General features: G+C 37.2%; 1 protein-coding gene across 8 annotated transcripts in view; it reads right to left on the bottom strand.

Annotated features, from left to right (window-relative positions):
* Window positions 1-17,828, bottom strand: part of FAM241A (family with sequence similarity 241 member A) — a 321,403-nt gene that overhangs the window by 173,616 nt on the left and 129,959 nt on the right. Inside the window, exon 1 of one of the 8 annotated variants that reach the window (XM_066996446.1) lies at window positions 1,923-1,979. The exons of the other annotated variants lie outside the window; for them this stretch is intronic. Within the exon in view, the coding sequence (XP_066852547.1) occupies window positions 1,923-1,964 (42 nt within the window). The 5' untranslated portion in view covers window positions 1,965-1,979. Of the gene's footprint in view, window positions 1-1,922; window positions 1,980-17,828 lie in introns of those variants that run through there. 8 annotated transcript variants of the gene reach the window in all.

The following is a 17,828-nucleotide window of genomic DNA, read 5'->3' as shown; positions in this document are numbered from 1 at the left end:
TACTTGGCTGTGTTATTACAATTTGAGTCCTAGTGTATTTATAAACTGTTTTATCCTGCTAAGACTTCAGGAGTAACAAAAAACAGCTGCAACTGATTAATAATTTTTCTTATATTAAAGATGCTATAAAATGGTTTTGGTATTTTCATAAAAATCCACTAACTGTGAAAACTTTACAAATCTCATATAAAACTAATGAAGATCAAGTCTACAATATATTTTACAGTCTTCCCTGACTTTAATTGCTCCTTAAGTGCAGTATATTTATCAGCTTATATTTAGCACGTTCCTCACATATTATAAAATACTGTAGCACCCCACCCTTCAACACCCCATGTAACCTCTTGAAAATAAAATGTGAATGAAGTTCATGAACAGGAACTATTCTTCCATAGCTAAACAAGTAATTGGTAAAAAACTAAGTGACATTTGCAAGGACAAACGCAACTCCAATGAAAAATGGTGCAATCCTTTCTGGGGCTTTTTTTTTTTTAAAACAAACAAACAAACAAAGAAACTGTTTTTCCCCTCTTGTAAAACATTAAGTACTTGAGTAGTAAAATAATGAAATAACCAGATGAAGAAAAACAGGGAATCAACCATGTTAGTTATAGATAATGCAATTGCTTTAATAGAAAAATAATGGAACACTGCTTCCAAAATTTTGAAATGAGTACTGATTACACAAAGGAAACCATAGAATAGGAAAAGTACGTAAAGTATACTCAACTCTATCTTTTACCACAAAAAATAAAGACAGAGAAAAAATAGCCCTCCCCCCTCAAATATTCCACTGTAAGCAATTCCAGGTGCTATGATTTCTAGATATTTTTCCCTTTGGTTTGTACTGTACTATTGCAATTTTATATTTATCTTGCCATCTGTCACAAGAAAGAACAGATATAGAACAGTGGCAAAATCATGTTAAAAAGACTGTCTTGGGATAACAAAGAGAAAAGTTAATGGACATGGATTTACAAATTATTAATGATTTTTCTTGTCATTTCTTGAAAAATGAAAGCTATGCACGCTGTCTCTTTCCCCAAACAGATTGCATTTTATTCCTCTGCAGTTTGTCCGTCAGGCTTCACTCTGACAACATAATCCAAAACTAATCCAGAGCATTCAGTTTTCCTTGTTGGCTCTCATGCACACTGCTTAGACAAATCCTGCTACCTGTCAGCCCTCCTGTGTGTGCCAAACAGGCTGCCAGGTTAACCCCTGGGGAAGCCAAGAGACCTGCTGACTTAACCCCTGCTTCCCTTCAAATAATCCACTGTAAATACATAGGACGTTAACAGGCTAACTGTTCTAATCATGGCTGGATCCCTTAAAATCTGTTTCATACACAACCCTTAAGAACTAGGGATCTAAGCATCACTGCTGGAAGAGGAACGGATTGCTTCCAATAATACAAGCACTAAATAAGCAGATGGATAGAACACACTGAAAGGTTTTAATCCCCTAAAGGAGTCTGAGAAAATATACACATCACTTCAATTGCCCACCTCTTTGCTTATAAATTTTCCCTAATTGTCAGGACAAGGTCAGAAATAATTTAGTATAATGAAAGAAAGTCTCATTTAGTTACAATTCAGGTTCTTGCTGGCAAACTCTCTACCCATCACTTTCATCCACCTTTATAAAAAATTACTTTCATAAAATTTACCTTTTCAGTGCTCTAGGGTTTCTCTTTGTTCGTTTGCATTTTGTGGAGATCCAGACTAAAGAGAGAATAAGTCAATAGCTAAAAGAGATTCTAGTAAAGCAACATAATTTACAAATAATGACATTTTAAAATAACTCTACTATCTAAAGACATATAATTATTTCCTAGCAGCACTTAAAACAATTCATTTCTAATGCTTTAAGCCTGAAATACAGAGAAAAATCTGAGTTACAAATCTTTTCAAAATACTCACTCTGAACTCAAAACCCAAAATAAAACAAAACCTTCTCCTCATTGGAATTCAAGGCACATCACTCTATCTGCTGCTGCAGCATCAACAATCCACAGCAGAAAATAACTTGCGTAAGCACGGCGTACCGAGGAACACTTAAAAGCCACACTAAGCTTAGCCACATGAGAAATGTAATAAAACATCGCACAGCTCATTTAATGTTTGGAAGGCATGATGTCCAGGTTAATATCTGAAGTGGGGGAAGGTAGAGCAAGCCACACGGGGAGGGCTCCTGAACTCTGCCACAAACAAAACTGGGAAGGTCTATTGTGACTTCTGATAAGAACATTTATTTTACCTCAATTAAATTTCAGGCATTCTCTCGAGAGTAAGAAGGGAAAATTGTTCTTCCATCCCACGCACTTACACACATTCATATTTATGCTTTACATACACATGCAAAGCACACACCTCAGTCTCAGGAGTCCTGGGAAATGTTTAAATGGTTTTATTCATTCTTAGAAGTGTTGTGCTTGTGGCAGCTAATAGATAGATCTTTTAAATATTACAGATTCCTGAGATGTTTAAAATGCTCTTGCTGCTTTTAAATAAAGGGATAGAGCTTTAAAACTACACTGTCTAAAGGTGTTACTCATTCTAACATTTTTCCTATTTTTTATATACTCAAGAAATGTTAATCGTTAATGAGATTTTAAATTTGCTCTCACTGTTATTTTTAGATCCCCACAATCCCGTAATGAAGCAATAAGGAAAGAAATATTTGGTAAAATATTAGGCACTTCTAAAATAAACTGATGCAAAAAATAACTAAAACATTTTTATTTATTTATTTTTAAAATTACCTACACTCTCCTTTTTCGCGGTTCATTTCAAAACAACAGTTATTTTGTTGACAGAAAAGTTCATTAAGGTCTCAGACAGCAGTTTGTCTTTGGGGAGTTGACAACTTTTGTTAGGGAGAAGGCAGAAATTTAAAAGATATATCTTATCTCTCCGTCAGATAGTTTTTCTCAGAATCAGAACTTCTTTTCATTTTCTTTACTATATGGGCATTTTTCATGTAATTTATTCATTATTTTGCATATTTGAAGTTGGAAAGGTGAAATTGTTCATTTGGTTTGGAAGATCAGACTACACCCAACATTTTTTTTTTTTTAAATCCTTACTCTGGAAGTGCGTGAGAAAAATCCCATTGACTTTCAGAGGACCAAGATTTTAGTCAGTCTTGAAGCCACGACTTCTGGACAATAAAATCAATACACAACAAAGAGTTGTGCATATGAAAACACACGCTTGTGCTTAGCCTTTCATCTGTATAAGTTATAGGTAAAATACTAATGCAAAAGAAGAAACTCTACACAGTACCATAACAAATTCCAGTCTTACAAACATAGCCTCTCTCTCTTTCTCCCCTATATGAGATTAATTCTTCCTCAAAATGCTATATTTTAATAGATCCATATTGTGCAGATGTGCCTAGGCTCAATTAAATGCACATAGCACCAGAATTTTTAGAGGACATCAGGTAGCAAGTTTGTTAACCAAAATATGGTACCATAGGAGTTAAACAAGAGCTTAGAGAGCTGCTGCTCAAGAACTTTATTTATGATTGCCAAACAGCATCCAGCCTTCGGGCATACTAAGGAAATTTATTTAAAAATAACTGTACCTCAGTTACCTAGGAAATGTTAGCTTTTAAGCTGAAACACCTCTTTGCTTTTGTACTTACTGTTTTGAACTAGGTTCGTAATGGTAAACAATGTTTGAAAAAAGTCTGTTAGAAAGCTACTAAGTTTATGCTATGGAGAAGTTCATTAGGCACAACTTAAAGGTCTGCCATTACGCTCAGAAATGGAGTTTTAGGATGTTTGATGATCCAAATATACACGGTTCAGTGGTCAACATTACAATTGTTTAAAATGCAATGACTAATCTGTAACTTATCAATATATTACAAACCAAAGTTGACAATGCCAGGGTCTTTGTTGATAATTTTTCCTTTATATAACACCAGCTGGAAGATGTTTCCCTATTATTGATCATGCCACTTATCAGCTATTCACAACATATTTCTTTGTACTTGGTAGAAAATCTAAACAGTGTGGGCTTGGTTCATTAACCTTTTGATATTAGGCAAAAGGGGGAGTAAGGCAGGGAGAAGAGAAGCACTAAAAGTAATTTCACCGTTATGTGGATTTGCATTTTGGTCAAGACATTTGAAGGGCCAAAAAAGGGCACAGACTTTCTAGGAATGAAATAGCTCTTAGAATCTGTTCTGAAATCTATAGACGCCAAGGGAAGACCTTCTACTGATTTAATTTTCATTTGTTCATGGACTGAGTGAAAGGTAAGTTTCAAAAGCTTAAAAATAAACAACCCCCCTACCTTTCAGTGGTTTCCCTAAGGACAGATTGGAAGCGGAGCTCTGCAAGGAGCTGACAGGGAAATCTTAAGCCATAGAAAACAGGGATGGACTGTGTTTTCTTACAGATAGACTGAAAGTCAGAAAAGAAATTCTGCAACAGACTTCGGGAAACATGAACTAAGTAACAGTTTAGAATATTTCAAGAGCACAACATCAAAATTTACAGATTCTGTCTGCAGTGTATTTTTAATATAATTTATCAAATATAGATTCATAATGAAATTTAGTTTTAAGTGAACTTGACAGATGAAATATTTGCATGAATGTCTGAACCTGGCAGGGCTCTACTTAAAAATACACATGCACCAGCAAAAAAGCTGATAAGAAAAGGAAGTTAAGGTTGCAGAGTCAAGCATAACATTAACACTTTTGAATTCAAGCTGTCTACCTAGGAGGTAGCTGATAAGGATCTGATCCCCTACAATCTTTTTCTTGTTTTTGGAAATGAGGAAAAAGAGGAAATGACCCAATCGTTTGTATTAAAAATTTGTGTGGATAATATCTTTTGTAGAAAATTCATAATTTCAATAAAAAGGAAAACGAACACATGCCTACTGAAACGTTAATTTGAAGCCTGAAGTATTTCCACCTGTCATACAGCTGCAGAAGTTGCAGTTCGGTTGCCCTGTGCCCCCCCCCCCGCACTTTATGCAGACCAGACTGCATCACTGAGCAGGCTGCATCAGCCGGTGATGCTCATGATGAAGGCCCCCAAAATTAAGCGAGGTGGCCACATATGAGGAAGAGGGCTTCCCAAACGCTTTGCTCCACCAGAGACTGTGACTCCAGCTGGGGCATCTCTGTGCTGAACAGCCCTGGTTTGGATACTGCATGGGCCTAGTGCACCCCCATGCCCTATGGGGAGCACAGGCCCCTGGTAGGGCAGTGCTGTGTCTCCTGCAGCTGCCTTAAGACCAGCCTAGAGCAGAAAACCATGGGTCCTTCTGCTCCCATTCACCCACACTCTTTGCAGCACTTATGTTTTATGTCTAGCTCTCCTCCCTTCCCATCTGTTACTAGCTGCTAAGGTAATACAAGAAGCAACAGTTTTCAAGGTTTAGCTGAAATATTTCCCCCTCTAGCTTTTGTAACAAAAATCTAGACTTAAACTTTTTTTTTTTCTTTCTTTTTTTCTTCTAATTGCTCTGTCAGGCAAATTTAAATATAAAGCCATGAAAATCATGACTTATATCTAGAAGGCAAACTATACAGAAGGTCTGTAATAGTGGTCATTTTGGCTTATCAAAATAAAGCCTAATATTTAGGTCTCTGTATACTCATAACCCAGTCTTTATTCTGGCAAACTTCTGATGCTTTCACTTCTGTCTCCTCAGAGATACTGCAGGAACAGATACAGGTTACACGGTTACTGTGCCAAGGCAGATTTACTAGTCACTGTGGGAAACCCAGGGCTACACTCTCCTTGTTCCCTTTTCTATTGTTACTTCATATCTGCTTGGGTTTTAAGAATCAACAGGGCCTGCTCCCTCCAGCACACTGCAGTGTGATCTAGCCCATAAGCATAAAAATGTGAGAAACTATTCTCAAAACAAATCACCTCCCAGACCATCCACAACTAACCTCATTTTTACCCCAAAGTCTGCCTTCTCCACTGTGAACTTTTCAATTGATTTTTCCTTCTTGACTATGGTAAAAGGGGTAATGGTACATGTTTTTAAGATCAGGTTTAATAGCAGGTAAATAAACTTACTGTGCCAAGCGTTAGTGGTCTTTTTCTCTTGTCTAACTGCTTGCAACTTTTTCCATTAATGTGATTTACAAAATACATGCAGAGTGAGCAAGTTAGCATCCTAGTCAAAGGTTTTTTACAATTTAAGAACACATTATTCCTTTTATAACCCCCAACATTACATATACTAAAATGACTTAATTTTACTAGCCATGGTCTTTAAGTTTATTTAGATCAAGTTTTCTCTGACTACAGTGAAAGTAAACTGCATCAGGAGATACATCTTAAGAACAACAAAGATGACAGGGATTTATTCAATTCTATTAAGATTAATATGTTTAGGTATACCTAAAATGTAAACTAACTCATTCATTTTTGCTCTATGGAGCTACTATGAAAAAATGGCATAGACACACGCCTGTTCTTGGAAATATGCCTCTTCCCATCTTCCAAGCAACTTAATTCTACTTACTTATAAAACAATAACAAAGGTTTTCCAGGTATTACACTATATCACGTATATGTTATTGCTTTGAAAAAATAGCATAAATATTTAAAACACAGAACAACTTTAGCTATCTATAAACATAAAGGATGAACATACTATCTCCCATGCTATCTTCATGCAATGCCCTAAAAAATAATTGGCAGGCCACCTCCCATACTTAAATTCAAGTCCCCTCCTAAAACTGTTTTTAGCTTAATTTCCTGCTATTTCCTTCAGTTTCATTTGGATTATACTGTGAAGGAAGGAGCAGGAATCAAAATTAAATCTTAATGTGATCTTCAGGACAGTAACATGCCTAAAGAAGTAACTGCATGTTCTGTCATCTACTTGCTTTTTCCTCCCATGGGCTCTTTTTCTCTTTTTGTTCCAAAGAAGATAAACCTTAAAAAAGGGATAGTGCTGAAGGACAGTAGTCACCATAATTTCAGTAATCTGCTCTTGGAATTCAAAGTGATCAGACTCTGCAAAAAGTCACACTGGCTTTAAAGCAATGAAACCAGCCACAGCAGATGCTGCAAGCACTCTTGTTGTGCCCTTCTATTCTGAAACATCCTTTGCGTCCCTTTTGGCAACCTCACCATTGACGACATGCAGCTTCTCTTGTCACAACTTGTTCCTTCCAAAATCAGAAAGCAATTCTACTCTATGATGACATGTGGACAATGCTTGGCAAACCGTCTTTCTGCTCAATGCAATATCCATTCCCATGCCCTTCACCCTGTTGCCTCAGTTAGCCCCGGCCATTCATGGAGGTTACCTGGCAGCTGTAGGAACCCAAGTCTCTAATTCTGGAACAAAGTTTTCCAGAACTGGAAAACTGGTGTTAATTTTGATCTGTGGATATGGCTGATTAAAGCAATATATATTAGATATTAACATCACTGGCAGCTCCTAATTAGATCTCTGAGCACTAATTAGATGCTCGGAATTCCATTTTGCATGTGCCATCGGTGGAAAACATTCCTAGCTAGTTTGTGAAGCTTCTTTAAAGAAATGAGAAATACCAAGAGCATCTCAAGCTGCAGTATAGTCCTGTTTTATTCAAATGGAAAAGCCGTATGTTCCATAGTTCACAGCTGGCTTACTCTACCTTAGCTCACAAAAGCTAAAATTGAACTTTTCTCTCTGAAAAAAGCCAATCAAAAGATTACTATGACCTAATATTCCCATTGCACTTCCCCTTGAGCTCTTCTAGGTGCTTAGTGCTGCAGCTCTTTTCCTATTTCTTGATCTGCAGTCAAATGGGAACAGTTAGCTTAAGAATCTATTGGACTAAATTCACTGCCATCCAAATATTTACCTGAACTCTGAAAAAAATGTTGCTTCTCTTACACTGGCTTAGTTTATTGAACTGTTAATCTTTTGTATTTTTGAAAACAAAAAGTATATTGTGCAGGATACAAGTATTCCTACAGGAAAGACTTCTGGTGAGTAGGTTTGTGTGAGGAAAGAAGAGGAGGAAAATGAACTATTCATTTTAATATGCAGAACAGCCTAAGCCACTAGTGGCTTAACTAACATGGACGTGTTTTAAGGTTATAAAAGAGAGCATCTGCAACAATAAATGGAAATAGAACAGATAGAAATGTGGGCTAAAACATTGCATCATGTCACCTTTGTTGTGACAGTAATTTCAGCTAAGTTCTTAGAGTTACACCAGTGCAAGGAGAAAACAATTGGCTCCTGTAGGTGTGATCACTATGATACATTCATATAATTTGCACAAAAAACCCAATTCAGAAGGCCAAATTCAAAGTTTACTAACTCTGAACCCAGGCCATATATTTTATGGGCTGCTACAAAACCTGTTTGGCACTCAAGCTCTGTCTAAATGTCAAGGTAGCTATCAAGCACAGTCTCCATTTCCACAGTAGCAATATTTCCATATTCTTTTTGGCAAGCATCGTGGAGGCAAACAGTGTCACAGCAGCAGGTCTGAACTAGATGTGTTGTGCAGTATTTGTGTATATTTGAAGTGAAACTTGATATGTCTTTGCATCGAGGGCCAAATGTTTTAAAGATTTTAAATTAAAACTGCATAGTGCTTGCCATGCACAACTTGAAGTGGTTACCACTTCACTCCTTGCTGTATGCTCTGATTGGTGTTCACATGGATTACATTTTAATATTAGGCTGGAAGCTTAATTATAAAGGATTATTAGCAGATCATGAGAGTATTGCGGTGAGATGGGGTCATACAAAATAGAATATTAAGAGCTGTCTAATCTTTGACCTCTTTCTCCCTATCATTTTGGAATCACCATGCAAATACAGCAACCCACAAAACTGTTGAAGGCATTTTTTTTCCTGCCTTCCTCTCAGAGGGCTATTGTAGAATCTCCTGAAGCAATTTGATTGTTTAGCTGGTAAACTTTTTAGGGCAGGGACCGTGTGTTTCCTTCATCATTTTGCATCCAGCTAAACATACCATTGGAGCCAGACAGATAATGGCGTGCTTTGTACATGGAAGACCTTTGGCAGTAAAGACACTTTAGAGGATAGGAGATAACATGTGAAGGACATTTGGAGTCGAGATAAATTATGTGTGTACAGGAAGTCTATCTGAAAATAGGTTATAATAAAATTGCGGTAGAGTGTAGGACTAGTAAATGCAGTTAAGCTTTTCTTTGGTTGATAGGAGTGATCAGAATTCAGGCAACACTATTTTTTGTAAGGGGATGCAGTGCAGTCTTAAAATAGCACTTATGTTGGCTTTTGTCACATTAACTGTGGGAACTCTGGTGGAAATACATTTAGGTACTTGAAGACCATAAGTTCAGAGATAAGGTTGGCCGATACTGTGAACAGCTTGCCTGAGAGGTAAATTGCATGCAGAAACTAAACATGACAGCCGCAGATAAAACACTTATTATGATTAATACCAGAAGATGTAACAGGCTTTACTTACTGCAGCCCCAGGAAACCTCACTTTTCCCCGATAATGTTTACAACTCCAATGGCACTCACAGGGCAACCACATGCTTTCTTAGTAGATGGTCTCTTATCTGTGAAACTTCTCACCCATGTGAATTTTAACTTCTGCATTATTCATGTGAACGTTTTAGAAGATTTACAAGTCAGTAAGATTTTATGCACCTATTAAAAGCCTGAAACAGCCTGACAGCAAGACAATATTTTAAGAAGACTGCAGATGAGGATTGTGACAGTCTTGTGAGAAGATTATGCTCTGAAGATTGCTAAATGAGCTTACCGTATGTAAAAGGTGGTGAGTGAAGTTCACTCCAATGTGTATATTGTCTCTTCCAGATATCTGCCCAAATAACCACACTGTATTCCTCACCTCCTATACTTACAAATGATAAAGTACAATTCTATATGATATGCAGTAAATAAACAGAAAACACCAGCTTTAGTATCTATTTTAGTTCCTTCTAATTCACACTCAGATTTTTAGTTCCACTTCTGAAATTTATTTTTCTTCTGTACATAAGGATATGTCCTGTTTTAAATAAATTAACGCTGTTTCTTTCAGCTCAAAGTTTCTTTCACCTTAATTTGTTCTGTAACAGGATGGATGATAATAATAAGTATCTATAATAGAGGACTAGGATTCCAATAGAAACCCATTAAAGGGAGTTTCTTCAAGACTATTATTTTTTAAATGTAGGAGATAAAAAGATACATATTTAAATATAGGTTGAATAAAGTAACTGCCAACATATAAAACAGTATAAAGCAATATAATATCAACAGATAACACATATGGATCATTAGTGGAGGAAGGGCATTCCCATAACATTTGAAATATTTTGAGATACTAGGCCTATTCTACAACACTAGCTCTGTGTTGGAGTTACAAAACAAAACAACAACAAACAAACAAAAACAAACAAACAAAAAAGATTTAGTTCCCTGAAGGTTATAGATTGGACCAGAAATATATTCTAATAAAATTACTTAGAGAAATTAATGAAAGGACTTGAAGGTTTTAAATGGTGTTTTTACAGAATTAATTACTTATCAAAATTACAGTCTTAACAGGTAAACATAAGCCAGGGAGAAGACCCCACCCTCTTCTCTCATAAACAAACAGAGAACGTCCAGTTGAAGAAGGCAGTGCCAGGGATCATATGCCCTCCTAAAAACACCCCCAGAGCCAGGAATCTGCCCTGGCTCATGATTTCACCAGGAAGACAGGCTGACAGTGGTGACGAGATGTCAGCAAACTCAAGAAGAGCAGCTACAAGCCCCGTCTGTGCAGCAAATGGAAGCATAAAGCAGATTGATAAGGCTGATCCCGTCGCTCTGGGACTGCTCTCGATCAACATAACCAGTGCATGAAAAACTGTGAGCAGTTGGGTGACTGGAGACATCCCCCCTCAGCCCCCAGCCCCCTCTGACTCTGCTCCGTCTGAGGGGCATCCTGTGAGTGCAGCTTGCCTGTGACCTGGGTCAGATGGGGCTGATGTCCCCATGTCACTCCCAGGCCCTTGAGAGTGTCCAGGGGTGCTACTTCAGTTGATGTTAGTGCAGGAGAGTAGCATGCAAACCAAATTCTTTCCTACCAGTCTCTAGCAGTCTGTCTGAAATACAGGAAAGTCTAGCAATAGCTGATTTTTTTTGTTTGTTTTTGCTTCTCTGACTAAAAAAAAATGCAACAAAAAAGAAATTAGTCTTGGCTTGACCTAAAATTATTTTAATAGTTTTATTAAAATAAAATCATTTTTATTTACTGGGGAGGAAAAGTATATTTTTCCTTGATTTAGCAGTAAGAAAAGAGAAATATTTATGCTTGCTTTTTTTTGGGGGGGAGGGGGATTATCAATGTTAACCCTTTTCCTAGAGAGCTAAAACACCATGAGCAAGGATATAATTTTGAAACCAGAACCCAGAACTGCAGTCAAGTAGTTACATCTTCACTATTCTTTCCCTGAATGAACAGGCTAAAACTCCCCACCCAAGGCAATCCAGATTTATTGTGGTTTTAATTCCACAGACCATCTCCTGTGTGACCCCACAATGTTCCCTCTCTCATTTTTCATTTTTTGGCCAGCTGAGTACTCTATAAAACAAAAAATAATTCAGTTCCAGTACTGATCTCTTACGGCATTATGCATATAGAAGCAGTGGAAAAAAATCTCACGAAGAAACAAACTGCAACACTACAGTTAAGTTGTACTTGGAGCCAGCAAAATGCTAACTCCACAGAATAAACCAGATGTAAACTTTTATTTATCAGCTTAGAGAACTGCTTAAGTTTCAAATTCAAACAAACAAGTCTGTTTGGGTAAAATAATATCAAAGTCCAGATAACTGTATTGCTGTTTCTCGCATGTGCAGTCTTCAAATTTTTATGCAAACGAAAACAGCATCAGGCAGCAAAATACACAGCAACGAGAGTCACAAACTCTATGCCTTTCTTCCCTTTGATGCTTTTCCTACTCTTATTTCTAATCACATTTAACTAGTTCTAATAATTTGTAAGGATATCTAAAAAATGGGTTAGACTAGCATTTAATCAGGACTTAAAACAAGAACAAACAACACTTTTTCTTACTCCTTCCCTTTAAGGAGCATATCAATTTGGTAAACCGACCCTGCACTCCATATGTCTGGGTTCAAGTTTCAAAAACATTTTCAGTGGGGAGGGTTTCTTAGCAGGATGTTACACTTCTGGTCAAAACAGAACAGAAGATTCCCCGCCTAGACAGTCAGTTGCATGAGAGCAAAGGCATTAACTGGGTATTTGAGAGCCCAGCCTCAAAGTCCAGCTCCCTGCATCTAACCTAATGATCTGAGCCTAGTTCCCTTTCCCCTCAATTTTGTTCCTTGTAAGAAGCAAAATTCCTTGGAACTCAATAAGCATGTATCAGATTCTTCATGCAACAAAATGCTGTAAATTTTATATAGACCATTTCTCTCCAAATAGAAACAACATAGTACATAATTTCCTGGATATAACTAAACTCCAATACATTTTTTTCTTAATTAAATTAGGCATTAAATCATTGCAGCAGATTTATTTTCCTGTTTGTGTTTTTTATTAATTAAATCTGCACCATCTGCCTCTGTTTATCTGTTTCACAATCCTTTCATCTAGCATTGTATGTTTATATTTTAAATGCGTATTAGCTTTCAAGATGGATTTTGTAACTGCAGAATGGTAGCTGCAAAGACAATTGTCATAAAAGGATACCCAAATGCTACAAAATATCAGCACAGAAAGCATCACAGCACATAATAATAATACTAAAAGGGACAAAATCATTTAACAGTATAGGTCATCAAAATAACGCTTCATTGAAGAGTAGATATTTAAATACAGCAGCATAACTCTGAGACCTTCTCTTCTACATGAGCAGGGATGTGGGATTAATTTAGATATATTCACATTAATAATTCAGAATATAAACAGAAGACATTTCAGATCTGTGCATCTAGCAGATAAAGCACACATCTTTTTTACTAAATTAGGTAGATTTATCCCAAAACTGGTACTAAAAGTTTATGTATCCTGCAGTAGCATGCCAGTTACAAAAAGGTATGAGTGCATTTAATATTTACTCACAGACTTCAGCTCTCATCTTTTTATTCCAATTGTCTTAATTTCTAGATTTTTTACCCACTTAGTGTGAACAAAAAAAAATTTTGTTTTGAAGTGGCAGAGATCTTTCAAATCAAGAGAATCCAGCTTCTCTTCAACGAGGAAAGTGGTCTACTGTTGGCATTTTGGATTAGACTCCTTTTCTTTCCTGACTGTACACATCCCAAGTACCCATTCCTATACTGCATGTCACGTGGAAAAATGTGGGCTGCATCAGATGACACAAGATCAGATTGAGGAAGAAAAGCACAAGATTACTGAAGATCTGCTTCCTCTCCTACAATTACAGTGTAACAGTGTAAGCTTATCAGCCTATGCAGTCATATATATGGAAAAACAAAAAGAAAAACAAAAACCACACACACAGAAACCAAACCCCACAACACAAAAATATGGCAGGTGGGGAAAGCCCTAAAAGTCAGAATTGGAACATAAACTGGACTTATCACAGAACAAAACTTCAGGAAAATCAGCAAAGGTACAAAAGAATAACGAAGCTGAAGCACAGAAACACAGAGGAAACATAGAGAAGGCTGGAGATGACATGAATTTCAGCTTTTGAGCTAGTAGCAGGTAGGAGTTTAGTTCAGGGAAGATCCTTGTGTTTCCAATCTAAGAATTGCCTGTTGCTCCACCTCCTCCATTTCCACCTCTTTGGTAACTGGATATTGCCTATTATGTAAATATTTTTCTTTGTCCATTCCATCACATCTTCTCATAAAGATAAAATTCCTCATTTCTATTTACTTCATCTGGACATTAATTTGACAGTTCAGAATGAACCTTTTCTTTTTTCAGTTACAAAGAACACTTAACTATAAGTTTACTATGTATTAACTTCCAGAAAAACTGGCCTACAATATATACATGCTGCTGTGGAGGATGGTAGTTTTACTTGCAATGTTTTCAATATAGTAGCTTCTAAGAATCAAAAAATTCCTCTTGGAATTACATATTGCAACTCTTAGTACACAGATCATTCGATGAAGCACTTTGGACCAGACCATTTATCCCATTGAATTTCAGGTGGTACCCTTCTCCAAAGACACTCCAATCAAAAGCTTGGCAATGACAGAAATGAAACACTGTTTGCCACAAATAAAGGAGACAGTTTTGTAATTTGCTTTCAGTATGAAAAACTATAAAGTATAATAACTTTTAATGCTGAATGTCTAAAAAATACAACTTTGTGTTCTGATTTATGCCACAGACTGCGACAAATTATGGAGTTTTAGTTTTTAATTATGATAAAAGATATAAGAGTTCAGAAGAAGTTATCTGTTTCAAGTCCATTTCTAGCACAATTTTTGTCTAGTAGCAAATTTTTAATTGAGTTACATAGGCATATATGACTCCAGTTAAGAGTTCAGATCTGATGCAGCGCAACAAACAGATGATCCTTGTTCTCCTCTAGAGGATATAGTGATTTCTAAAGGTATACCTTATAGATTTAATAGCAATAGATAAAGAAAAGGCTAAGATTTGTAGGGGCATATTTTCTCAACCAGAACCAATGGACAGAAAGCACACAAAAAATGTCATTTTTTTTTCTTTTGGTATACAACTCTGTGGAATTAAGTTCTCTTGTCATTCAGTTTAGTTTGCAGGAGGCTAGGGCATTTTAGTCTTTTTAAGATCTGGAAAGATCAGTTTTTAATCTTTCAGGTGAAATGTAGGAGCCCTGTTAACAAACAAACCCGAACCTCTCATCAAAATAACTTGAAAGCAGCAGCTTTAATGGAAAACCTGCATGCAGCAAAGCTCATGTTTTCATTGAGCAGCTCCAATGTATCAAGAAATATTAAGGAGTGTGTGTTTGGAGGTGATAAGAAATGTAAGCACACACAACACTAAAATTATCTATGAGAAACATTAACTTATCAGTCCCATTCGACCTTTTCTCCTAATAGTTGTTGCTAGGCCATTTACTCTTAAAAACCCAAGTTTCTCAGCTATAGGCGACTGTTATTAATAACAGACACACAGAAAATGAGGTTCTAGAGAAGCATTATCTGTTTTTCTCTAATACCATTTTGAGGAAAATTCCATTGAGCAAAGGCCATCCAATGGGCAATGATCAATCTGAGCAGTTCTCACATCACTGCACATTACCAGTAGAAAAATGACCCTGATAGGTAACAAATCCAAGTCGCTACACTGATTTGGAGAAAGAGGAAAGTTTAAGGACTGTGCTCTGGCTCCTTATCAAGTTTAAATCTTTACCAGACAAGATTCCAGTGGAAATCCAAATCCACAGGTTCTGAAGGATCAGTGTTTCTTATAAATTACTGTCAGGCAGCTTGAGACAGGTCTAATTTCACTAAACAAGTGCAAGCCATCCTTTCAGTGTGCTGTTTCCATGTGTCCTGAGCTGTGATGTACATACCACAGCCATTCTTGCACACCAAGTCAAAGCTTCCCACAGGTGCTGCTATGGCCCCGTTGCTCAGCAAGTCGGCCAGCCAAATTCCTTCCTCCCCCAGTGCAAGGATCTTGCACTCCTTCTTGACACACAGGACGTTCGAGTGCATACTTTTCATTAGCTCAATTCCGCAGTCCATTCTGAACTGTCTTATTCCAAGTTTAAAGGAAAGCCAAACCTTCATGCGGCCAAGCTCTCCACTTCATCACTGGCCTAGCAACGCCTTAAGCTCAGTTCACGTCCTCCTGGGTAAATATATATGCAGGTTTTGTTTCTGTCTACCAGATGTATTCTTGCTTAAATGTGGAACTATCCTAGTTCAGGGCCTAATCCTTTAAACACTTGCTATGTTGCCTTGTAGGCAAGCCTTATAGGCTTGCAAAACCTCTTTTATTTTTTTATTTTTTTTTTTATTTTTTAATCATACACACCATAAGCCAGTTAGCAGCTTTTTGAAAAATTAGGCTTGTCGAGTAATCATAAATTAATTCTTAAAAAAGACATACTGCATCAACAATTCTGATTTTGTGAGCTAAGAATCAGTTGTTTCTTCAGTTGTACCTAGGAAGCACCACTGATTTCATTACAGATTTGTGGAAGGATATGGGACAATAATTTCAGCTTTCACAACCCACTATTCTTATGCTGAAAACCTTGGTTATTCATTGACTTTGGATGCCTACCACAATCTGCATTTTTATCATAGGCAAGAATAAACTCATACAAAACCGATACCTCAAAATCTCTCCTGCTTTGAGGTCAGCAAAATCTAAATCTAATTCTGGATTAGATATTTTCTGACTTGAGTAGTGATTAATAACAAAAAGAAAACAGATTCAATAATTAAGTAGTAACTGGTTCTCAGCCACGCATAGGTTGAATATTTTTATTTACCATTTCAGCTTCAGCTTAAGTGTATAAATTAGAATATAATTAGAAAAATAAACATGAAAATGTTAATAATCATGTCATTTAGACTGGCAGACCTGCAAGGCCCCCTTAAATAGAGCATAGGTCTACTTCCCCTCCTAGAAGTAACACCTCCCAGCATGGTTTTGGGCTAGGCTACAGTGTTTGTGTAGTGTGATAAATGGGTAGAATCAGACCCTCTTTGACTTGAGAGATTAGAAGGTGAAAAGAATCTTAATGAACCAAAGGGAATTATAAATTTGGCCTACTGCACATACATCCCCAAATTAGTATTGGGCACATGGGCATGCAAATCATAGAGCACGTTCCGTGGAGGCTGGCTTCACCGCAAATTAGTTTTCTGCAGAAACTTGGTGCCAAGCACCTCCAGAAGCCTGGAGACAGTCCTGTTTGGAAACCTGCAGGTTACAGCTCTGGTATCCAGCCTCCCACACAAGGCTGTGCACAGGGGATGCACAGTAGCTGCAACATGTCCGATATAACACTTGTGCACTGAAAATCGATCGAAAACTGCAGGGCCTTGTTGCAGGGGAATATGGCCCAGTCTCAAGGGGAAACTGCTTCTAAGATGAGTAGGTATTCCGAAGTTATTTCTAGGATTATTAAAGCATGCTGTCCGTACCAGATGTGAGCTCTGCAGTGGCAGCTGAACTCCGCGAGTCTACTGGAGTGCATTAGAAGAGTGGGAAGCTCTATGACCACAGGAGGAATGTGGGGCTTGCCCATTTCTGCTCAATTTCAAACAGCACTTCTGTGAGTGTTTAGGAGACAGAGACATTTAGCTGTACATTTCTCTCTCTCCTCCCTTCACTTCCCCTCCACCCCCATCTTTACTCTAGTGAAGTGTTTCATGCATTCACCACAATATTTCCTTTAACAAAATTCTCCTGCTGCCTTAGAACCACTCACAACCTGGCACCTGAGGGAAATTTTAGGCCATTTTTTCCATACACATCATGTCTAAAAATAAATCTATGAGCTTTTGACCATGAAGATAAAAAGGCCATCCTCCCTCTACATAGCCTTTTGTTCGTATTTGAAAAAGAGCTGCTGTGAAATCCTACTGTGTCTGTTGTGAAATGTCTGTAAATGTAAAAGATCAACCGATTCACACCTGCCAATTAATTTCATTTTACCATATTTTTACTCACCTTTCTGGCAACACAAATTCTTTTAATGCAAACATGATCTAAGCTAAACAAGCTATATTGCTTTTAATGGGGTGATGTACAGTCTGCCATTGCTAAGTGTAACACTGTTTTTCACAATGAATTTAAAGTGAATGAATGTATTTCTGTGCATAGTTTCTCCACTTTGCATACTTACATATCTGTTAAAATACCGTGTATGTGAGTGATAACAGTAA

Source organism: Anser cygnoides, chromosome 4 (genome assembly GCF_040182565.1).
Source record: "Anser cygnoides isolate HZ-2024a breed goose chromosome 4, Taihu_goose_T2T_genome, whole genome shotgun sequence".
NCBI lineage: Eukaryota > Metazoa > Chordata > Aves > Anseriformes > Anatidae > Anser > Anser cygnoides.
The sequence above is the reverse complement of the archived record's forward strand: the minus strand, read 5'-3'. Positions and strand labels throughout refer to the sequence as shown.